Raw genomic sequence first — 25,247 nt, forward strand, 5'->3', positions numbered from 1 at the left:
GCTGTATTAACAGAGGAAGACTAAACAATAAATTCCATAGAAAATGAAACAGAGGGAACATACGTAGCCTCATGAGCCTCAGATGGGCCAACTTTTATGCAAGAATTACTCTCCCTGCTAGAGTGCCATTCTCAGAAAGAAATAAGTGGTAAGTGGCTGGGTTTGTTTGTTTGTTTGTTTGAAATCACATTTCCCTGGCAAAGTCCCAGGGCAAAGGAGGAACTGTACCTCATCTTGCTCGTGTGGTTTGCTTCAGAACTACTTAGGGAACGTAGACTAGTCAGCCATTATGGAACGTTCTCCAAAACACCTACGAGTGGAATTACTACTTGACCCAGCCATGTGACTTCTGGGTATTTACTTGGAGGATGCTAAAAGTCGGCAGAGCACAGAGACACATAAGGCATCAGTGTTTACTGCAGCAAGATTTACTATAGCTAAGTTATGAACCCAATCTAGCCGTCCAACAAAAAGGAATGGGTGCTGCGCTGTATGGACGCTATAGGAATTTTCTTGGTCATACAATGGAAGGAAGTTAGGAGATTTGGAGAGAAATGGATGCATCTGGAGACAATCATACCCCGTTCATGAAGCCAGTCTTAGACCAATATCACATATTTTCTCTTAGCTTAGTGGTTCTCAGGTTTTATATGAAGATATGAAATCATGTATATATATATATATATATATATATATATATATACCTATATATGTGTGTGTGTGTATGTGTGTATGATGTGGAGTGAGTCTGTCTAGAGAACAAAGGGCACCAATCAGAAGAGGAGGGTAAATAAGGAGAGTATAGGAGAATATGCTCAACAAAAAATAGACACATTCATGAAGACCTAAAGCTAAAGTTATCATTTATTAATTCACTTCACTGAATTCACTTCACTGAGGAATGATTTCCATATAAAAAGATGTATATATTTAATATGCGTGGATTGATGAGTTTGGAAGTTAAGTGTCCTGGGAGACTGGACTTTGTGAGTAAGGAAGATGTACTGGAAGACTAAGCAAAGAGGCCATGTCATGATATACTGCATTTGGGGACAGCACATTGGTGGCAATGTAGATAATGAATGGGCTGGGGCAGGGGTCAGGTAGAGAGGAAGTCAATGGGGCCATGTAACCCAGCTAGGGACTTTGGGCTGTGCTAGGGGCAGAGGTGGTGAGACATATGTGGGAGGGAAGCTGGCAGGATTGTGGAATGGTCAAAATGGGGTAAGAGAATGAAGAGCCATGCACACTGTTGAAGTTTCTGACGTGACAGTGCATGGTATTCAGAGGACATGAGAAGCCTGGGGTGGGGGTGGGGCAGGGGCAGCTTTCTAGAGAACAAAGGAGATTCAGCGTGGGTTCTTGCTGACTTGCACCTGGATTGTCACCCAAATGCTGGTGTGGTAATGGCATGGTTCCCAGTTGGAGGCTATTGGGAGCTGGTGGAAACACTCAAGAGGTGGTGTCTAGGGAGGTGTACAGTCATTAGAGCAGTGCCTTGAAGCATCAGGATAGAGGGAGCCATTTTCTTCCTCTTCCTTTCACATCCCAAACACGAGGTAAGCAATCCTGTCCTATCCATGTCTCCTGCCAAGGTGTGCTTTTCGTCCACAGTCTCACCTTACCAAGGAGTAGACCTCTTTTCTTTGTAAGTGGACAATAATGATGACTTTGGTCTTGGAATTAAATGCTCGGCCCTTTCATAGGCAAGTGTTCTGTTACTGCGTTATGCCCTAGCCTGGGACTCCAGTTTTGAGACAAGGTCTTAACTACATTGCCCAGGCTATACTTTGATCTTGATTCCCTCAGTGTAAACTTCTGGAGTAGCTGGGATTATGGTGTGAGCTACCCTACTAGGCTGCATGGCTGCTTGCCATTTTGCTGCAGTTACAGAGAGCTGACTAGCAAAAGAGTTGAGAAAGGTGGCCACACGGATGAGTCAGGGGCTCACCTGCAGCCTGTTTTGCTTTCTCTTATTTGCATATACTACTTACGTGTGATGAGATTCATCGTGGCATTTCCGTACATGTATATAATGTACTTTGATCATATTCACCCCCTAACCCTCTGTCACCCCCTCTCACTTTACCTGATCCCTTTCTTCTCCCTAAGAATTCTCCCTTCTCTATTGATTTTATCCAGGGTTCCTTCCATGATCTTGAGTCAGAGATTCTGTAGGGATGCATGGATGAGGAGATGTTTTCAGGAGGAGGCTGAGATGTTACCGGCAGGAGTGCTGGTGGTGGGTTAGTCACTAGAATGGGCGCCTTACCATTGGCTACACCACTAAAGAAAATGTCTCCTTTCCCCAGCCACTATTAACTTATTAGCTCTTCAGAGAGGGGTGGGGCCTTATGACCTGCTATCCCTCCTACGTGATGGATGCTGACATGCCCAGTATTGTGGTTCGTCTTCTGTAGGTTATGGCAGCTATTGGTGGTTCAAGTGTATATTATTTGCTTTTAAGTAACCCAGGCACAGGGGCAGCATCCAGAGTTAAGGCTCTTCCCTTGCAAACAGGGTAGGCTTCTCTGTTGTCGCCCTACAGTCCTTCCTTCAGCTTACATAGACCTATCGGCTTGTCCTGTTGTCTATCCCCTTTGTGCCTACCTTCACGGGTGCACAAGGCCCTGGCTACACACATGGGGGAAGGAATATTTGTTCTTTTTTCAACTTGGCAGATTAGAGTGGGTAGTTCTGTGGAAACAAAACTACAAAATGACTTCTCTGCTCCCTCACCCGCTGGGCCACCTACTCAGCTCCTGAATCCTGCATCTGTGGGCTGACTCTATGCTAACAAGTGGACTCTTAACATTTTTCAGTCAGGCAAAAGAAAGCAACCCTGAAAGAAAAGATGTATGTTTACTCTGGTGCTTTATGAACAGGGAGGGGGAGGGCTCTAGGGAGGAGGTGATATGTTTTGTTACATTTGACAGGATGCAAAGAAGCGACCTGATGGGCTGGGGATGTAGCTCAGCTGGTTGCTTGTACCTCTGTGAACAGTGTACTTGTGATGTTCAACCTCTCTGACTAGCTTGCTCTTTGAAGCAGAACTGGCAATAGAAAAATCATTCTCTCTCAGTACTTAAAAATATGCATATTCTTAAATATATATTACCTGGTCATTCTGTATAATATTACATGTGTGTATGCTTTGGAACACACACACACACACACACACACACACATACACACACACCATGTATTTAAGAGCAATTCAAGAAAAAAAAAAGGCCATGAATTTGAAAAAGGGCAAAGGAAGTTACATGATAGGGTTTTGGAAGGAAGAAAAAGGGAGGGAGTGATGAATTATATTATAATCTCAAAAATACTTAGAAAAACATATATTCAGGGCTGAGGATGTTCAATGGGAGAACCCTTGGTTTGTGCGCACAAAGTCCTTGGTAACACCCCCAGGCCCACATTAACCAGGTGTGGTGGCCCATGCCTGTGATCCCACACTCAGTGGATGGAGACTGGAAGAGAAAGAGTTCAAGATCATCTTCAACTATATAATGAATTCAAGACTGGTCCGGGCTACAGGAGATCTGTCAGTCAGCATTCTCTCACTGATGAACTCAACACACTGTGATCTGCTACGTGCTTTTCTTTGAATCCACCTTGGGTCATCAGAAACATCTTAATGATCCAATGGAGAGTTACTGCCTGGTATGCCCAGTCTGTAGAATAGTAGGGAGAGGGAACTTATAGAGGCCACCTCTAGCACGAAGACAGGACATCAAGGGAGGGATGGGGTTGCCATCCCACAGTCACATCTCTCACCCATAGTTGTTCCTGTCTGAAAGAATTACAGAGATGGAAATGGAGAGGAGTCTGAGGAAAAGAAGGTCTAGCAGCAGGCTCAAAGTGGGATCCAGTTCAAGGGGAAGTCCCAAGGCCTGACACTATTACTGAGGCTATGGAGCACTCACAAAAAGGGATCTATCATGACTGCCCTACAAAAGACCCAACAAGCAGCTAAAGAGTCAGATGTAGATATTTGCACCTAACCAACAGACAGAAGCAGCTGACACCTGTTGTTGAATTAGGGAAGCCTCAACGAAGCTGAGGAGAAGGGTGATCCTGTAGGAGGACCAGCAGACTCAATTAATCTGGACCCCCAAGATCTTTCAAACACTGGACCACCAAGCAGACAGCATACACCAGCTGATATGAGGCCCCCAACACACACATAGTAGAGGACTTCTGGGTCTGTGCTCCTTCAGAGATGATGCAACTAACCCTCAAGAGACTGGAGGGCCCAGGGAGTTTAAAGGTCAGGTGGGGTGGGGAATGGGGGCATCCAGGTGGAGATGGGGTGGGGTAGGGAAGAGTGTGGGATGTGGAGCAGTTGGAGGGTGGATGGGAGGCCAGTAATGGAATGTGGAGTGTACAAAATATATTAAAATTAAAATAAAATTAAAAATAAACAAATTTAAAAAAATAATTTCTCATTGATCCGAATCTTAGCCCTTTGTTCCTCGCTTCTTAGAAGTCATGAGAAAAACAGGTCACATGGTTCAATCACACAGAACCTTGGAAGAAAAGAACATTATTTTCCCCATTTATAACTTTTTTCTGTCCTCCCAAAGGAAGATGGCTTTTAAGAAGTAAGCAATTGCTGACTGTATACTCTTTCAATTTAATATTAATTCTGGGTAGAGGCTAAGACGCAGATGAAAGTTTCTATGCTGTTGTGAGCTGGATGTTCACCGGACCCTAAACAGACCATGTCTCCAGTGAGTATTTTGAGGAATGTGCTATTTAGTTTTAACAGAATTTGGCAGAACCTAGAATTATCCGAGTAGAGAGTCTCTGTGAGGAATTATTTAAAAGCAGATAGTCTGTGGGCACGTGTGTGGAAGAATGCCTTAATTGTTAATTTGGTGTAAAAAGACTCAGCTTACTATGGGTGGCGTCATTCCCTAGGCAGAGCTTCCTGAAAAGTATAAGAGAGGAAATGCAAGGAAGTATGGATGCAGCCATTTACTCTCTCTTTGCCCTACATATATGGTAATGCCTTTAGTTCCTGCCTTGACTTCCCTGAAACAATGGGCTATCATCTGGAACTGTAGACCAAATAAGCCTTTTCCTCCCAGAATTGCTTTTTGCCACAAAAAAATTGAAATGAAAACGCAATAGGAGATTATGGAGTGTTTCAGAGATAGACGATGTACGTGGTTCACTGGGCTATGTGTGTGATTTGAAGACTCAACCTAACTCTGTTCTCTCCTCCCCCTCCCACTCCCTCCCTTTCTCCCTCTCTCCCTCTCTGCCTCTCAGCTGTCACCAGGTAAAGAAATTGTAGCCCTAAGCTTCTGCTGCCTTAGGAAGGAACCATTCCACCCTGCCCTCCTACTACTGTGGACTGAAATCCCTTGAAACTCTCAGCCCCAATGAACCTATTCTCCCCTACATTATTTCTGTCAGGTATTTTATCACAGGGATGAGGAAAGTAACTGACACAGACTTGGCAAACCAATGCAAGATTTGATTTAAAATTAAATCTATCTCTATAGGATTCAAGGGGCTTAGATTCTGCAATCAGGACAGACAGGTAGATGGCACCCCCTCACCTGGGTCTCAGTAGTTGCATCTTCAACCCTCCATCCTGAAAGGGGCTCACTTGCCACTGCATCCTCAGCATATTCGAAGGATGGGCCAATATGGGCCTTTGATTCTCCTCCATTCTGCTTTTCAAAACTAGTTTTTCCTAAAGGAGGGAAGGTACATTAAAAACAAAACAAAACAAAACAAAACAAGCAAAAAACAAGCTTTTACCAACCTTGAACAAATTTAGGGAGAAGAAAGGGAGACATTTAAAAATAATATGAAGGTCTGAAAACAGGGTAAGTTGGGTCTCCTGACCTTCTGTATCCTATATGAGCCTGCACTGCCCAAATACTTGCATAACTGTGTATACATATCTACAGACAAAGACCTAAAGTATATTGCCTTGGGACATGACATCTTTCAAAACAGGCTGAGGCTTTTCGGATTAAAAAGGGTTCAACAAGCAAACCATTAGGGAACTTAAGGCTATCTTCCAAATGCTTTTTATCAAGGAGGAATACGTTTTGGAAGCTGTTGTGGTTTGAATGAGATTGTCCCAGAAGCTGGTGCATGGAACACTTGGTCCTAGCTGGGGGTGCTGTTCGGGATGGCGACAGAACCTTTAAAGGGGTTGTTCCCAACCAGAGGGAGTAGGTCACAAGGCAGAAACCTTGATGCTTCATCGCCTGGCCCCACTCCTTGTTCTTAGTTTCCCAAGCGTGGCTCCAATGTGACCAGCCAGCCTCAGGTTCCTGCTGCCAGTGCCTTCCCTCCCAACTATTATGTCTTCCCTGCTAGGATGGGCTGCAGTCTTCTTGACTGTGAACCCAAATCGATCCTTTCTCTCTTACGTTCCTTTTGTCTGGGTATTTTATCACATCTATGAAAAAAGAGCGAATTCTGAGTTCTAACTAAATAATGCCTCCCTGAGCTAATCAACATCCAAGGAAGGAGTCAGCTTTTTCAGCCTTTCCCAAACATGACTGAGCAGTGGGGTCTTGCTTTCCTCTGCTGTTGTTTATAAGCATAGTCTTCCTTGTCCTTCCTTCCCAACCATTTCCAGCCTCCTCCCATTATTCTTGTTAGTACCCTTGGCACCTCCACAGCTTCACTGTTAATTTCAACACACACACAGAGACACACACAGAGACACACACAGACATACACACACACAGAGACACACACAGGCACAAACAGACATACACACACAGAGAGACACACACACACAGATATACACACACACAGACACACACACAAACACACACACACACAGACAGACATACACACACAGAGAGACACACACACACACACACAGACACACAGACATATACACACAGACACACACACAGATACACACACACAGACACACACACACAGACATACACACACAGACACACACACACAGACACACACACAGACACACAGACATATACACACAGACACATGCACACACACACAGACACACACACAGACACACGCACACACAGACACACACACAGACACACACACAGATATACACACACACAGACACACACACAGACGCGCACACACACAGACAGACATACACACATAGAGAGACACACACATACACAGACACATAGACATATACACACAGACACACACACATAGACACACACACACTGAGACACACACACATACACACACAGACATACACACACACACACAGACATATACACACACAGACACATATACACACATACTGAGACACACACACATACACACACACAAACACAAACACACACTGTATGCATCTACATAAAAATCGAGGAACCACAAACCACAAGAAACCTAAGATATTTCCCGTTCTGAGAAAGGCTGCATCCTCTCAGTGTGCTTCCCTACAGTTGCATGCATTTCCCTGGAAATGACAACTCTGTTATCCATTGTACCTGAAAACAATCCCATGGTGCATACACATCGCATTTTGTTTACCCATTCTTTTGTTGATGGACATCTAGGCTGGTTCCATAACTTAGCCCTCGTACCTAGAGCTGCAGTGAGCATGGATTTGCAAGGGTCTCTGTGATGGGTTGCCTTGGAGTCCTTTGGAGATATACCCAGGAGTGGGGTAACTGGGTCACAGGGAAGAGATCTTAGTTCTTTCGAGGGATCCCCATACTGACTTGCTCAGCAGCTGAACTCTTTGCATTCCCACTAGCAGCAGACAAAGGTTCCCTTTGGTCTACATCCTCATCAGCATTTACTGTTACTTGGTTTCCTAACGACTGTTACTGTAAACTGTGGTGGGATAGAATTTATTTGTTTTTGACTTGCAGTTCTCTGATGGCTAGTGAAATTGAGCATATTTTTCCATGTGTTTGCAGGTGACGCTGAAGGATCCTAATGGTAACTCCCCTTCTGGAATGATGCAGGAAGGTGGTCTATAAGTGAATGCCCTATTATAGCATATATGTTTATAGATATAGATGGATAAACACACACACATAGAAACATATGGCTAGATATGGCACATCCCATGAAACATACACAAGAACGAAAGTGGGTGATTTTCTGGAAAATAATGCGACCAGAAATAAACATTAAGCCAATTGTGCCGATTTCAGAAAGATTCTTAGATTTTCTATAGCTATATAAAATCATGTATTCACAGATGGCATAAGTATAGAAGGGAAAGTATGTAGGTGGCCATGGGGACTCCTAGGAGAGAGGGGGAAAGGGAGAGGGAGGGATTATGAGAAGGGTAGGCATGGCACACAATATATATTTTATGAAAACTTTAAAAACTAAGTTTTAAAAATAAACCCTATTTATAAAGAGAACATGCCACATAGCCCACCACAGCGATTTCTTCAGGTGAGGAAAAGGCAGTTAGTGATGCTTCTATCAATATTGTGAGATGTGTTCAGATACCTCCAGGTTTGAAATGGGAATAAGAAAAAGGCTACGTTCAACTGTGTGACTCACACAGGAAGTGGCTGCTGGGGAGGGAGGAAATGGAATCCCATTTTCCTTTGTTTTGCTCCTCAAACTTTTGCACCGCACAGTTTCTCACCTACCAAATGGTCACTCAGAAAAGCACCAGAGAGCAGCCCTGCTTCCGTGGATGTCACAGACAGGAAACTTCAGGACGGGTGACCCCAAGATGGCCTCCTGTCCGCTCACCTCACTCTTTCCCATACGGCACCTTTTACAACTCTTTGTGACAATTTAATTAAGACTCAACCCTTGGGATTTGGATGCAGCGAATGTAAGTGCCAAGATCAGAGCAATCTCCTTCCTGTCCCCTTCTTATGAAGCAATTCAAAGCTTGTGGTTTCTATTCAATTTGTTATAATGACAGTGTTTAATCATGGAGTCTACTCGGCAGCCCGCTGCCGAATTGAGGTCACACATGCGACTATTCAGGCATAGAGCACATAATCTATAACTAAGATTTCACCCCTGAAGCTCTGGAGGCTGTGCCATTAATTAACACTGCACTTATTTCAAAAATAATATGCATTACGGCCTTTAAAAATGTAACCTTGGCTTGGAAGGAGCGCGAGTCCCGATGAGGCCCCTTGGCCATTACTATTAATGTGTGAAGAGTTTAGTCACAGGGACAGTCTGATGCGTCCATTCAAACCTGTTTAATTAACAGCCTTCTCTTCTAATTTCTCAGAAACCCAGAGCATAACCTCCACACACAGCTCCTTTCTGATCTTCTAGCCATAAACAAAAGCATTTAGGCACACAGGCCTAAGTGTTGTGCTTATACACATATTGTTAGAGCTACAGAAGGCACACATTAGGAAGTATCGAGCATCATCCTGGTGTGCAATAAATATCTTTAATCGAGGGAACAATGAAAAAAAAAAAAGACTTTGACCCTCAGCTTGGCCTTGTCTTTAATCATAAAAGCTTCCTTCCACTGACTGCAGGCAGGTCTCCATGGGAAGGCGAACTACTTCCCTCTGCAGTCAACACACAATCTGCTGCTGATCAATCAAGCCCAGTCTTTGTAGTTCAGCACCATGTAAATGTACAAGAATGAGGTAGAACTATGTTAGGAGACTTATGGTTTCTGGGTAGAGGGCACACATTTCAGGAACACCAATATACTGGGGCTAATTTGTTCTACATTCAATTTATCCCTTTTTAAAAGATTTCTTCTGGTTTTAATTATGCATACAGATGCGTCTCTATTAAGGTGTACACACAAGAGTGCAGTACCTGCAGGGGCCAAAAGATGGCACTGGATCCTCTGGAGCTATAGTGATAGACAGTTGTAAGCTGCCCAGTGAAGGTTCTGGGAACTGAACTCAGGTCCTCTTCCTGAACAGTATACACTCTTAACTGCTGAGTCATCTCTCTAGCCCCTATATTCAATATATTCTATGTTGAGTTATTTTTAGGATAAAATCCCATGAACATACCCTGCATGATTTACTTCTTCGTTAATGTATGTAGCCATCTATTGGTATGACGTTTTCTTCCATGAAAGTTCACTCCTTAACATAGCATTAAAAGTTGATGTCATTTTGTCAATTACTATGGATATGTTCTTATTGGGGGGCTGTACATGCTTGTGAGTGTGTGTGTGTGTGTATTTGTGCATACATGTGTGTGTACTCTGTTGTACGGAGAACAGACAGAAACTTTAGCTATTGCTCTTCAGGCATCTTGCAGAGGATCTCTCACTATCTTGGACTTAGCTGATTTGTCCAGACTTGCTGGTCAGCCAGCCGTAGGGATTGGCCTTTTTCTAACTCTCTTGCTCTGAGATTACAGACATGATTTTTTTTTTTTAACGTGAGTTCTAGGAATTGAACTGGAGTTCTATCATTTGCAACGCAAGCACTTTATCCACGGAACCATCTCCCCAGTCCTTGAGAATGTCTTACAGGTGTTTCACTCTTTGGTGGAGGGTGTGCAGAGATCTGTATGAGTCTGTGTTTCAGTGGGGTGGAGCTCACTGACTTGTGGCAGTAGACTGAGTGACTTGGGTAGTTTCGCAGGTACATCTGCAAACATGTTCTTATGGGGGAGGAGGAACATACAAGTCTCCCAGAACAGCAGATGGCACTTTACCTGAGGAGGTGGGCTTGGGAAGGTGACTCTGTGAGGCTCTCATCCCTCTGGCCATCATGCTGGGGTCAGATACGGAATGGATGATCGTGGACTCCGAGGAGCTCTGGCTGTCTGTGGAGGAAGGCACTTCGCGGTCAAGGGTTTGGGCTCTGGCAGAGGATGCCATGGAAGGGGCTGGCTGGAGTGGCAGGAGGGGATCAGTGTCATCTGGGGAGTCCTGCTGGCATATGTATCGTCCCGTTGAGCGGTTTCCTGAGTCTGGGAGGGGGAAGGTTCCAATTCCGCTGTCCAGTGTTCTCATCTGGCAGTTCGATTCTGACAGAGAAACACAGAGGGAAATTAGAGACGTAGAGAAAGGCCAATCCCCGAGGCTTGCTGACAGAAGATGAGAAGAAGGTTCTTATTTGGATGTGGTCTGGAGGAAAGGAAGTACCGTGTGGGAGCTATTTAGGATTTAGATAAAGGCCAGGGCAGGTGAAGTGGCTCAGTGGGAAAAGGCCTTTACTTGTTTTGGAAGCTTGGTGGCCTGCATACATGCCCATGTGAAGGTGGAAGGAGAGAAAACAACTCCACAGAGTGTTCCTCTGTCCTCCACATGCCCACTATGGCCTATAGACTCCTGCCCCCGACTCTGTGTGGATATGTGCACACAATAATAATAATAATAATAATTAATAACAATAGAAAAGAAAAATGACACACTTGAAAACAGCGTATTAAAGACCTAGCAAGTTGCATGAAGATGAACTTTAATTAAATATGAAACTGTCTCCTCCACATGACGGTCCATGGTAGGTGGCCACGGTGGCATGCCCATACACACTAGATGGGTCTCCAGGGTGACGAGGGAAAAAGGAGCCACCCTTAGAGACCGGCGATTATTTTTGATTATCTTTATTTCAGCCTGGGACTCATACAGCTTCAATTAGGTGAAGTTTATTAACTGATATAAAGTGAGTAATGAGCACATGTAACAGATTGGAGTGCTGTTCTGACAAAGGGGACGGTGTGTCTTTTGCATGAATTATCACTGCATGAGTTATCATTATTATGGACAGTGAGGGCAGTTTACTCCAAATGTACTTAGGGGTCAGAGCAGTAATAGCTATGTGATATGTATTTCCTAGACTTCTGATTGAGAAGGGGTAGGGCTACTCTGCCCTTATTACTTTATGCAGTGGCAAAACTCATTGCAACCTATTGTGTTTCTGTGTTCATGTGTGTTTGTATGTGTCTGTGTACTTCTGTATGTATAAAGTCTAGAAGTAAATGTCAATATCATATATATACATATATATGAAGACAGATATACATATATATATATTTACCATATATATGAAACATTCAGTAAATTATATCTTATCTTCATAAGAAGTTTATGTAGGAGATTTCCTTCTTATTTAATTTCTAAGATAGAAATGTGGTTTACTAATGCTAATGAGATAGACCCCAAAATAGGACTGTCATTTAGAGTTTCTGATCATATGATAAAATCTCAGAATGAAATGTGTTTGTTGTCATCTTATGAGTCTCTTGTAAGTCTAGAAGTGGGTAGGCAGGCGATGCAACTTAGCAGTGTTTTGAACCCAGTGTGAGATGGAGTGACTATGACATAATCTTTGTATGTACCAGCTGCCACGTCTCCAGTGCCTTATGGCACGGTGCCTTGTAGTACGGCACTATAGAGTGGGGTCTCTGTGCACAAGACAGGGCTCAAGCTGTAGGCTACCACATGTATTAAAATTTGGTTTCTAACCAATCTCTGGGATTTAGTCTGGCACTGTCATACTGCAGGATAGAAAGGAACAAGACAATAAATGGTATCAAGGGTCAACTGCTCAGTGTACTGATCACGCGTTAGGACAGACCAGAGAGGCATCTATAAATGTTGCACACAATCTCACTTAGCTATCCATTAGTACCCAAACTCCAATAAGCCCCTTACCTCCTCTGCTCCTCAGCTTCTTTGTTGTAAGGAGTAGCATACTGAGGACTTCTCAGGACAGAGGGAAAGACAAAAGGAAGATGCTTTTGGAAGTTAGGAAGCTGTTGTTTAAGTGAGACTTTTCCTCCATTGGCTCAAGCATTTTGACACCTGTCTCAGTTGGTGGTGCCATTCTAGGGAGGTCACAGAATCTTTCAGAGGTGGAGCCTTGTTAGACAAAGTACAACACTAACACCAGGACTGGGCTTTGTGTGTAGGTAGTCTTGCCACACTTCCGGGTCATGCTCTCTGCTTCATACTCTTCTGGGTGAGAAGTGAGCTCTCATCTTTCAGCCCCTACTGCCTGTCACTTGCTGCTATGCCTGCTTGCCATGAGGGTCTTTCACCTCCCTGTAACTGTGAGCCCATATAAAACTCTTCCTTCTGTAAGTTGCCTCGGTCATAGTAGTTTATCAGAGCAACAGAGAAATATCTAATATAGACACAGTACCCCTGTATAAAAAAGGAGCTTCAGTCTTTACAGGATATACAGAATGGAGTGAAACTCAGTTCTCATCTTCATATGAACGATAAAGGGGAGAGCCACTGCCGAATATATCTGAAATCGAACTTTGGGCCTCCACATGTTTATGCACATATGTGCACTCACACCTACAGACACAGCAAAGGGAGACAGACTATCAGCTTTGCTTTCAGAAACCTCCAGCCCCTAAGTCTGGATGTTTCTGCTAGGTATGTAATAAAGACCTAGTGGTAGTTGCAGACAATAGGGCTGAGGACAAATTTGGGATCCAAAACAAAAGAGTGAAGAACTCTATGTCTGGTGCCATTGGACTGGAAATTTCTGGCCTCTATCTCCTCCTTTCCTTCTCCATTAGCACAAAGTATTGTCAGACCACAAGCTGTAAACCAGGCTCTTTGAATTCCTAAGTTCTCAGAGGGCTAGATGCATAGACAAACTTAGAACCCACTTGCTAATAACAACATTTTCTTTTTAATTTCTAAAGATCCCAGATGGCTAATGTGGAGGACATGAAGGTGTCCTGTGTAAAAACAGATGAAATGAGCTGTGGTCAGGCAGGGGCTCAGGCAGATGCCAGAGTTCCACCCTCCAGCAAATTCCTTCAGAATTCATGTACCTTGGGAAGCCAGGATTGTATTGAAAGTGCTGATACATCTTTCTGTAGTTCCTTTAAAGCACTATTAGTTTCCGGTAGTTCACAAAAAGATCTCAACTTAAAAAAGTGTTGGATACTATACTTCTGAGGCAAGTTATTTTTTTCCCCTCTCAGAGAATTGTAAGAACTCATAAAATAATTAAATGGCTGTAGGAAGAACAAAGTTCACAGGACCAAGCCTGCTTGGAATTTTCAATGAGTTGACTTGGTCTTGCCCTAGACAGATGTCAAGTTCATATCTGTATTTGTGAACGTGGCTGCCAAAGGTGCTTTGCTAATGAGTTCAAGATTTGGGTCGTTCAGTGTTCCAGCAGGCTTCAGTCTTCCCAGGTCACCAATTACATCTCTGGCCTTGGCTCACTCTCTCACCTATTCCCATCGCCCCACTTGTCTCCTACTGGTCTCTAAACGCAAACCCTTACACCTGCCACTGCTGACAACCTCCAGAAGTTTCACAGGATGGCGTGGGGCATGGAAGCCTTGTCATTTCAATGCTGAGGTTACAACAAAAACAAGATGACTCTTTGAAAAATAATCCAGCTCTCGGGACACAGGCCACTTGAGTACTCCTCATCCAAGAACATCAGGGATGCATTGCGGATGGTCAGCGGCAGGACATGAAGGAATCTTGTAAAGTAATGGACTCAGGATCTTCCTTTCCTGACACACTGGGGGTGTACTGTTTCAAAGGGATGGATATGATTTCTTTCCTCAGAACAGGATACAGGCATATCAGAAAGGACCTCTCTAAAGTGACTCAGCTTGGAGTCTCCTCTGGCACATTCCCTCAGGAAGGAAGGAAGTGACCTTATTGGAGAGGTCAAGAGTAGCTCAGGGACATGCAGGGGATGGGACGGTGGCAGGAAGGAAAGGTTTTGAGACCTGTCTTCTATGGGGCTTTTAAAACTTTTAACTCCAGGTATTAGATACAAAATCCCCATTCATATGCTGGGAGACATCTCATGTAGGAATGCCTGCCAGGTAAGTATGAAGATCTGAATTTTGTAAAAATCTGGGTGTGGAGGTCCAGAGCTGGGAAGGTAGAGATAGGTGGACCCTGCACAGTTAGACTAACTGGTGAGCTTCAGGCTCCCTGAGAGACCTGATATATAAAAAATAAATAAGCAGAAGGCAGGGCAGAAAGACATCCATCATCAGCCACTGGTCTCTATACATATAAACACATGCATACCTACACGTACACGTTCACAGACCACATTAACACGCACACTCACGGATCCCCCTGAACACAGACATACACAGGCAGACACAGACCAGACACACACACACACACACTCGCACATGCACGTGCATGAGTACACACACATACAAAGTAAACAAAAACAAAACTAAGTAAACAAGGTGAATGTGAAGACTCAGAGGGACAAACCTAGAGACCATACACACTGGGACTGGAAGGATTAGGATTTGCAGACCTGCTTGGTTGCTTGCTGATTTGGAGTTAGAACCTCCAAGGGATGTTTGACTTCTACCATCAGAGTTCACATCTTTCCTGAGTCTGGGAAGTTGCTGACAACGCAGTAGTGCTTAGTAAGTCTCCGTTAGCGGCTGTGAGTAGGGGCCGAGGTTTCTACAGATACTTAACAACTGTATACCTTAACAACTGTATACTTAGACATGTGAAGCAAACCAAGGGGGCCGTCCTTGAAGCCAGTGCAACACTATCTATGGCGGCAGCAAGGTACACTTTACTAAATAACCGATCTTTTCATTTTTTTTAATATATTCTTTTAAAAAACTGAGTTATTTATTTATTTATATTTTTATGTGCAATGATGTTTTGACTGCATGCATGTCTGCAATATGGCAGAGGATCCCCTAGAACTGTAGTTCTAGACAGTTGGTTGTGAGCTGCTATGTGGGTGCTGGGAATTGAACCTGGGTCTTTTAGAAGAGCACCCGATGCTCTTAACCACTGCACCAATTTTAACCAATTACCTTTGGTAACTAAATCCTTATGAATGAGTACATCAGAAGTATTAATTAGCAATTAGTGAACACGGAGCAGAATAGCTATGTTTGCTTCCAAGCTGATATTGTATATAAACATGGGCGGGGGGAGCATTTTCTTAAGGGATCTACTCTGGAGCCACAATCCTCAGTCATTAAAAAAAAATATGTATTTGACATTGCCTTTACTTAGCCTTGGGACCTTCCAGGGACCAGTTGAAAATTAGCTCACATGACTTGTGACCTGTCACTGTGTCCTGAGATGTGTTCTGAGGGTTTACATAGGTTGGATATCCCTTACCAAAATTTCTTCAGAGGGTTTTCAATATTCACATAGCCTTCCAGATGACTCTCCAAAATCAGAAGATTTTTAAATGTTTACGTATGTATGCATATTATATGTGCACATGCTCTGTGAATACCTATGCAGTGTGTGTGTGTGTGTGTGTGTGTGTGAGTGCAAGTTGCCAACCTTGCCTGTTGCTCCTTCGGTGCCATCCACCTCCTATTTTAGTTTAGGTGTTTTGGTTTGGCTTTGAGATAGGGTCTTTCACTAGTAGCTGGGCTGTTTGGCCAGAGAGCCCCAGGCATCTACTTATCTCTATCTCTCCAGAGCTGGGAGAGAAGCTTGTGCCACCAGGGTTGGCTTTTGGTTTTGATTTGCTTTGCTTTGCTTTTTATATCAGTTGTAGAAGTTGAACCCGAGTCCTTCTAGTTACAAGATGAACACTTTCCAGACTGAGCTGTATCCTCAGTCTCTATGCCTCCAACCTTTTGAGCATTAGATCTGCATTTCCAAGACCGGAGAAGCACGTTGGAGTTTGGATCATATGTTAGGCAGACCCAGGCTCTGACTGCTCCATTGCAATGAGCTAGTCCCTGTGGATTCAAATGAGTTATATTACTAATCATTTCCCACCTTTCACACCCAAAGATCCCAGGAAAACAGAAAACATGAAACCCGAATCTCTCTCTATTTTCACTTTGAAAACTGCTGCTACGTCTATAAAATCTTTAGCTGAAAGCCAGGTGTGGTGGTGGTATGGAGGTGGAGGTGGGGGCATCCCTGGAGCTTGCTCACCAACCAGCCTAGCACAATTGGTGAATTTCAGGACAGTTAGAGACCTTGTTCAAATAAACAAAGTGTACAGCACTTGAGGAATAGCTAATCACACACACACACACACACACACACACACACATAAACACACATACACACACACACACACACACACACACACACACACACACACACACCCCTTAGCCAAACACACAATGAAAATCCACCACAACTCAACAGCCATCTTATTATTGGGTACAATTTCCTAATTTGGCTATAACCCAAGTGGTCATGTAAATACATCTTGGTAAGCATCATCTGCAGGTTTGTACACATCTTTAAGCAAGATGGTGTGGTCCTGGCAATAAAACTTAAACCACAGACGGGAGCACAGATTTCTTTATTTGCACATCCCTCTCTTCATCTGTCTGGCTGAAACAAGCTTAAGAAAAAAAAATCCAAGCCAGTTGCCAAAACCCTATCCATTAAACATAGGTTATTTATTTTAAGTTTGCTCCACAATTTTTTCAGGCAGTACAAAAAACAATAATAATTTAAGTGGCGATTTATCACCAATCATTTGGTAACTTCTGGCTGTGGCATGAAGATGACCTTCTAGAAAGCTAAATTCAGCGTGATAGCTTGGGATGCTCGAGAATCCACTTCAGTCTCTAAGTTCAAGCTCAGTTTAAGCCTTCCGAGGCCTGAAGAATGTATAGGAGACTGTGAATTTGTTCTGTGATCCTTTGAGCTTTCTTTGGCATGAAAAACAGCAGATGTTGGGAATTCAATTCACTATCGTATAGGGAGTGGATATAAGCAAAATAGTAGAACATTAAAAGGAAATAAAATATTGAAAAGAAAGGCCAGTAAGATGGCTCTGCAAGCAAAAGTGATGCAATCCTGATGACCTGAATTTGATCCATGCAACACGCAAAAAGCCCCATACACCAGCAGAACACATCTGTAATGACAGTACTCCTACTGTGAGATGGGAAATGGCGACAGGCAAATTCCTCAAAAGTCTATGGATCTACCATGGAGGCACAGGCAACAGAAATAACAGGGAAGATCTTGCCTTGAGAAGGTAGTAGGAGAGAACTGACTCTCTTAAGTTGTCCTCCGATCTCAAAATGCATATGGCACTATGAATGCACTAACACACACACACGCGCGCACACACACACACACACACACACACCCAAACACACACAAATAACATATTAAAATTTTAAAAGACAAAAGTGGATCATGAAAGCCCTTTGTAAAGATAAAGGGGAAGTTATTTTGAACAAATATACAAAAAGGACCACCTGAGGCTGGCTCAGTACCCTTCAAAATTAATATTTGGGGGCAGGAGTATCACAAATGATTGTAGTGGGATGCCACTGAAGGATATAAACTAGAAAAGGTTAGACATGTGTTATAAGTGTCCAGTAGATCCTACATTTAGAAATCTTCTGTTCATTTATATATACAAGGAAACCCTCTTAAGGTATGTTCCTTCCTGCTATCAATGGATGGCTTCTGACATTGTTCTGTGGATGTCTATTCTGGGATTTCCTATATTACTCTTAGAATCTCTATTGATTTTGCTATTTCTTTTGTGTGTGTATATATTTGTGTGAGGGGAGTATGTGCATCCCTATGTATGTACATGTGGGCAAAGAAGTAAAAAAAAAAAAAAAACATGTCTTCCTCAATCTCTCTCCATGTTAGTTTTTTAGACAAGGTCTCTTACTGAACCTTAAAGTTTGCCAATTTGTTTAGACTAGCTAACCCCAGTAAGGTACAAATACCTTCCTATCTTTGTCCCTCAAACAATGGGGTTACAGCATGTACTGAGGTGGCTAGCTTCCACATGGGTGATGATGATCAAACTCAGAGTCCCATGCATGCTCAGATAAGACTTTACTAACTGAGCCACCCCTATGATCCTTGAATCTTTCTTGATCTCCCAAAATTAAAGATTGATCTCTAGGCTATCATCCCCTCAAATTTCTGAGGTCAGGTCCTGACCCCATCGGATCTTGCTACAGTAGTGTGCCTGTCTTAGAAAAGAATGCTTAGACTTCTATGCAATTTTCACCATGATAGTTGAGTATGAGTTAATGGACAGCCTTTTTTGTGGTTCTCCATCACTGACCTAGGATTGAATGTGGACCTCAGAAGCCTAGATCAATTCTTTAGTTAATTTGCAACTACAGCACACAGTCCTCATGTGTGAGAGAATGCTATGCAGCTTTCTCAGCTCTCAAGGAAGCGCTGGGTACCCCATCCTTTTTCTTCAACTCAGAGCTAAAATCTTGGTCTTCTTAGCATGGCATTTTTCTAACTGAAGAAACATCAACCTTAAATAAAGAAAGTTTAAAAAGGTGTGGAGGTCAGAGGGCGATCTCAGCTATGAGTCCTCGCCTTCCTCCTCGTTGAGATGGGGCATCTTGTTTGTACTGCGCATACCAGTCTAACTGGCTTAGGAGCCTCTGGGAATTCTGTCTCTACCTTCCATTTTGCTATAGTCGAGCTGGTGTTACGGAAATGGGTTACTCTCTTTGGCTTTTATCTGTGTGAACTCAGGTCCTCCTGCTTGTGGAGAAAGTGCTTTATCTATTGAGCCATCTTCCCGGTGCTGAGTAAAATTAATTTTATCAGCAGAACTTCCTAAAGTACCGTACCAATGTAGAACCACAGTGGTTTGTCCTAGCCGAGCCACTTGCTCATCATTTTTCCTAATCATAGAGAAGCCAATCTATCTCCCACGTTTTTCCTGTTGTCCTTATCTCTTCTTAGTTCTTTCCCCCACAACCTGATTATAATGGAGCTGTATCTGTGCATTCTTTAATCCACTTTCAAACTGGTACTCATGTAAAGGCATTTTAAAGGTCTAGACGGATGATGTTTACTGACTCTACATACTGAACAAGCTCATTACATTCCCGGATGAGTAAGTTATGGTTTCTCCTTGGAGAATGTACAACATTGCTGCCCTAAAAGGTTATCCTTGTCGCCTTTCAATTGCTGCTCTCTCTCTTCCCCCTTCTCCCTCCCTCCTCCCCTCCCTTCAGCCGCTCTAGCTGTCTTGACAAAACAAAGTGAAATCTGAGCAGTTATCTGGTTGAATCTGATGGGCACTGATGGCTGTTATGGGTAATTCTGCCTCTCTAAATCTCTTCTACTCCATATCAAGCCTGATGCATCCTATAGACATTTGCCTCTACTCCCCATCTCACCTGCCTGGATCGTATCTGCTTTGATAAGGCACACGAGAGAAGTGAGGAAAGAAAATAAATTAGGGGTGGGATGCTGTGGAGAAGGATTCTAAGAAGCTTTATTTGGCAAGAGGCATACAGATCAAGATTCACGCAAAGACTCAGATCTGTCAACTTACCAACTAATAAAATGTTAACTGAGGATCTCTCTCATACACACACACACACACACACATACACGTACACACACACATGCACATGCACACACACATATTAATACTTAAACCCATACATATATACACATATACATTTGTATCGATATATATGTATACACATAGTATACGTATGCACAATACACACATGGTTATACATACATGCAAACACATACATACACATATGCCCATGCATATATACAATTGCACAAAATACAGACACCCATATACATCCATCCATACATGAATACAATGTCCACATTCACATACACACACACACACACACACACACACACACACACACACACACACACACACACAAGCTATGCTGTCCTTATAAGTTGGATAGCAGGCTCCAGAGAACTTGATCTCTGAATCAAACTGAGGCTGAGTTTATAATTTCTTCAGACAATTGCCTGGATTTGGCTTCTGAACTTCGAGGGAGAATTCATATAGAGCCTGGAGGTCTTGTTGGATTGAAGAGATAATGCAGACATTAAGGGAGAAGGGACCTGGCAGCTACGATTGGCAGGGCAGTGGACTGGAGAGGAAAGCTGGGAACTGAGCTTTCCTTACAGTCTTGTCCGAGCGCAGCACATGCGTGAGGTGATGCTCAGATCACAGAGACAATTATTATGAAGCACTAGGTTGCATAATACCTGGAGCTCACACAAGACTGAAAATAATAAGACATTTCAACCATCAGAAGAGGTGAGGCCTTTCAATATGAGGAACACAGAATTCGAAGAGAGTTCAAACCTCAGGAGTGAAATTAAATCGTACTCTGAATAAAAGCTCCCTACACCTGTCACAGTAGAACGTGGACACGAGCCTGGAAAAAGAAAACCTCTAATGCACAAAGTGTGTTCCAGAGCAAAGTCCAGCGGTCTACAGAAAGACAACAAGGTGTAATTCACATTCTCTTGTTACCGATTAAAAACCATCAGGCATACAAAAGAGCAGCTGATTGGGATTCATACCCAGGGGAGAATTAAACCAGAAGGAACAGAAAAATAATAGAGATAATGAAGTTAATAAATAGGAACTTGAAATCATTATTGGTTAACACTATAACAGTATAAAGAGACATAAAGTAAAAGTCTTACACAACCAGGATGGATCAAAATCGTCAAGACAACCACACGGAATTCATCACCACAGGAAGCTACATGCAAATGAGAAATACATTGCATGAGATTAGCAACAGAGATGTCAGGTACAGCAGAATCAGCAGTGAGATTGAAGATAAAATAAATGGCTCACAATAAAACACAGGAAACAAAGGCAGGAACAAAATTATAAAGAACAGCGGAGTGTCAGTGAGCTGGGAGTCTATACTAAGTTGGTAAATAGTCGCCCCTCAAGATATGGAAGCAAAGAAAACAGAGGAAAGAAATGATAAGTAACCATAAATGTTACTAACTTTAATAAATAACCATAAAGTCCAACATCCAAGAAACTCAGTTTATCCTAGCCAGACCAAAATGGAGAAAATTCACACAAAACACACTTCAATCAAATGCTGAAAATGTGTGGCAAAATCTTGAGAGAACCTGACAGGACACTTTCCATAGGAACCAGGAGAGACAGCAGACTGCATGTTAGAAACCATGAAAGCCAGGAGATGGTGGACCACTGTCCTTAGGCCGTTGAGAGGAACAAAAACAGTCTGGCGATTCTGTAAACATTAATTTCCATGGTTACAAATGGTCCCACAAAAGTGAGGACCAGATTTTGCAATCCCAGAAATCATGAGAATACAGGGTAGGGGTGGTGGCCTGCTGTAATTCCTGCCTTGGAAGGGGAGACATAATCCACAAAGCATGCTGGCTGGTAAACACAAGCCATAAATTGGTGAGCTCTGGATGTTGCTGAAAGACACTGCTTGGAATTAGATGAAGGAATAACCAAGTAGAATTCTTGACATCAACCTTGGACATACACAAACACACACACACACACACACACACACACACACACACACACACACACACACACACACACACACCAAGTAGAATTCTTGCCATCAACCTTGGACATACACAAACACACACACACACACACACACACTCACAAAGAGGCACACAAGCAGAACCATGTGTAAGCACACAAACCCTACAAATGTGCCTACACACAGGTTGACCTTGAATTCACAGAGATCTACCTCTGCCTCCAAGTGTTAGGATTCAAGGTATGTGCCACCACCCCTGGTTTATATACTGTCTATAAAAATCCATTTTAAGCCAGGAGTAGTGATACAAGCCTATAATGTCAGGACTTGAAGTTCAAGGCTAGCCTGGTCTATATAGTGAGTTTAAAGTACTGAGCTACCGAGCTACGTAGTAGCTGGTTTTTAAAACATCGGATGAATGACGGATTGAATGAAGAAATCAATAAACCTAGAAAATTAACAAGAAAGACTAAGAGAAGTCCAATTTTCATATAACAGATACATGCAAAGTAAAATAACAATGGCATGTAGGAATTAATCAAAATGAAGCTGGAGGTACCACAATAACACCAGAACATGTAAACTTCCGGGAAGGAAGACCACGTGATATCAGGATATTATTATTCAACGAGTAGACCTGCTTATCCTAGGAGTGAACGCTGAAATGCATGACGCCAACCTGTTGAGCCACTGCCATGAGCTAACCCTGAAATAAGGAAAAGACCTCTTTGAGGTATAGAACACATGGAGACATGAAGGACAGGGAGTGGCATTTGAATTCCATTCTACCAGGGGCAAAATCTATGTTCTTTTTACATAAAGATTCATTGAGGAAGGCCATGTTCACTATTATAAAAGATGCCTCAGCAAACTAAAGATTGGTTGAAATTGTACAAAATATATTTTATGAGGATTGAAGAAGTAAGCCAGAGAGGGACAGAAGATGCACAGAGAAAAGTCTAAATTCTTCGAAACTAAAGAGAACATGTTCTATAATTTAAAGGTAAAATTAGAAAACAGATTGACTCGAACGAACATTAAAACACAATAGGACACAACAAAAGTGACGAAAAATGTTCAAGTATTGTGTCATAACCATGTAGGAAGATTAAGAATACAGGAGACACAAGAAAATAGAAACAAGTTTAGACTTTGTAAAGATATACACATTGATTTTGTTATTTAACGATTTCATATGTGTATGTATGTATATACATACCTATAATATATATTTTGATTACTAGCCTTACCCACCCTAAATTAATAAACTTAAAAATAATTTGTGGATGAAGAGATGGCTTGACAGACCTTACTATTATTATGGAGGGCCTGGGTTCAGTACCCAGCACCCACTACAGGCAGCTCATAATCATTGGCAACTGTAGCTCTAAGGGGTCTAACTGTTCTGGCCTTTGTGAACACATACATGCATATACGTCCAAGCAGATGCACACGCAGACGCATAATTCCTTTAAGTGAGCCCCATACCCTCACAGGTCATTAAGCTAGAGCAATGGCGGCCTGCTTCTTTGGCTGACCCTTGGCACTCGTTCTGTGGGGAACAAACCTTTATCCATAGCTCCCTAGGAAAGGTCACACAACAGAGTATTAGAAGGTAGAGCTGCTTTTCTTCTTTGCAGATATATCAAAGAAACAACCTGTCAGAGCAGGTGCAATGAGGCCCCTCCCTGTCTCATTCCAACATTACTATCTAAATTAGGGAAGTATATGACTCGAAGATATAGAGATGGGGGAACAGATTCCCTGAATTAATAAGCGCCACAGTCCTAAGGTATGGCAGATTCGAGCTCATTTCTGTTTCTAGCACAGGATTCTGATTCTTAAAATGCCTGGGGTGGCATATGGAAGATATGAAGACTCAGGAATTAGTTCAGCACCTTGGATTCTGCCCTTGAAATTTCAACTTTCCTTTCTTTCTTTTTTCTTTTCTTTTTTTTTTCCTTTTTGGCTTTCTCCTTTGTTTAGGAAAAATAAACCAGATTTGGCAGAAAATGTGATGAGAAACGGCACCGTTTTGATCCAAGGATAATACATAAGAAATTGAAAGATGTTATCACGAATACGTGTTGATATCACCCTCAGCTATTTTCATAACATGGCCTTCCAAGAGGGTGACAGTGATGTCACTGCATGTTGAATAATACAGAACACGCAACTGCTGCTTTAGAAACTACCGCACGGGGACAAGACATGAAAGGTGCGTCTGAGATACCACCACTTCCTTCACATCAGAGGGCAGCAGTTTGGCGTGAAGAGAGGTGAGTTAGAAGAAGAAGCAGGGTTAAGAAAGGGGAAAATAAAAGGCAGAGGTTGTGAACTGATTGTGAAATGGGGATTGCTGGCATGCTTGAATGCTGGGACGCCAGCTGGAGGTACTGTTCGGGAAGGCTGTGGATCCTTTAGGAGGTAGACATCTTTGTGAGACAATGGTGGCAGGCCTTGAGGTTTGATAGCCTGCCCCACTTCCTATTCACTCTCTGCTTCCTGAATGTGGATGCGATGTGACCCGACAGATTCCTGCTCCTGGCTACCGCACCTTCCCTGCCTGTGCCGAATCTTTCCCATCAAGAATGACTGTATCTCTTCAGAACTGTAAATCAAAACGTCTTCTTCTTGAGAGCTCCTGTTTGGTCAGGGAATTTTTAATCACAGCAACGGAAAGAGTCACTAAGACAAAGAAGATCCTTGAGGGTGAGGAGGAGGAAGGGAAGGAGGAAGAGGAGGAAGGGGAAGAGAAGAAGCAGGATGGGAAGCAGCAGCAGCTAGGGAATGCTCAGCTGTGGTCGGAAGCTGGAAGTGGAATATTCACACAGCATCTCATCCTATCCATAAGCAGCACTGCTCAGGAAGAGGGAAGCAATTGGAAAACAGCATCGCTGCTGGCTGGGAATAAAGGAGAAGTCAAAAGCTCCCGGATCATAGTGCTGAAAAGTCCCTGTGAACTCCAGAGACTCACAGCACACTTACAGAGCCCAGCCCTCCTATTTCCAAGAAGGTCTGGGAAAGGGGAGAGGAGGAGGGGTGGGATGAGGAGGCCTTCCTCAGAGGAAGGGAGCAAGCTGAAGCTCTGGAAGTTTGTGCGGCTAGATCCGATT

General features: G+C 43.0%; 1 protein-coding gene across 9 annotated transcripts in view; it reads right to left on the reverse strand.

Annotated features, from left to right (window-relative positions):
* The window catches only part of Nckap5 (NCK associated protein 5), a 903,226-nt gene that overhangs the window by 58,917 nt on the left and 819,062 nt on the right, over nt 1-25,247 (reverse strand). For all 9 annotated transcript variants that reach the window (XM_031380937.1, XM_031380939.1, XM_031380935.1 and 6 more), the window contains 2 exons: nt 10,606-10,920; nt 5,577-5,713 (listed from right to left, as the gene is read on the reverse strand). In XM_031380937.1, coding sequence (XP_031236797.1) covers nt 5,577-5,713; nt 10,606-10,920 — 452 coding nt within the window. The remainder of the gene's footprint in view (nt 1-5,576; nt 5,714-10,605; nt 10,921-25,247) is intronic.

Source organism: Mastomys coucha, unplaced genomic scaffold (genome assembly GCF_008632895.1).
Source record: "Mastomys coucha isolate ucsf_1 unplaced genomic scaffold, UCSF_Mcou_1 pScaffold1, whole genome shotgun sequence".
In the NCBI taxonomy this organism is placed as follows: Eukaryota; Metazoa; Chordata; class Mammalia; order Rodentia; family Muridae; genus Mastomys; species Mastomys coucha.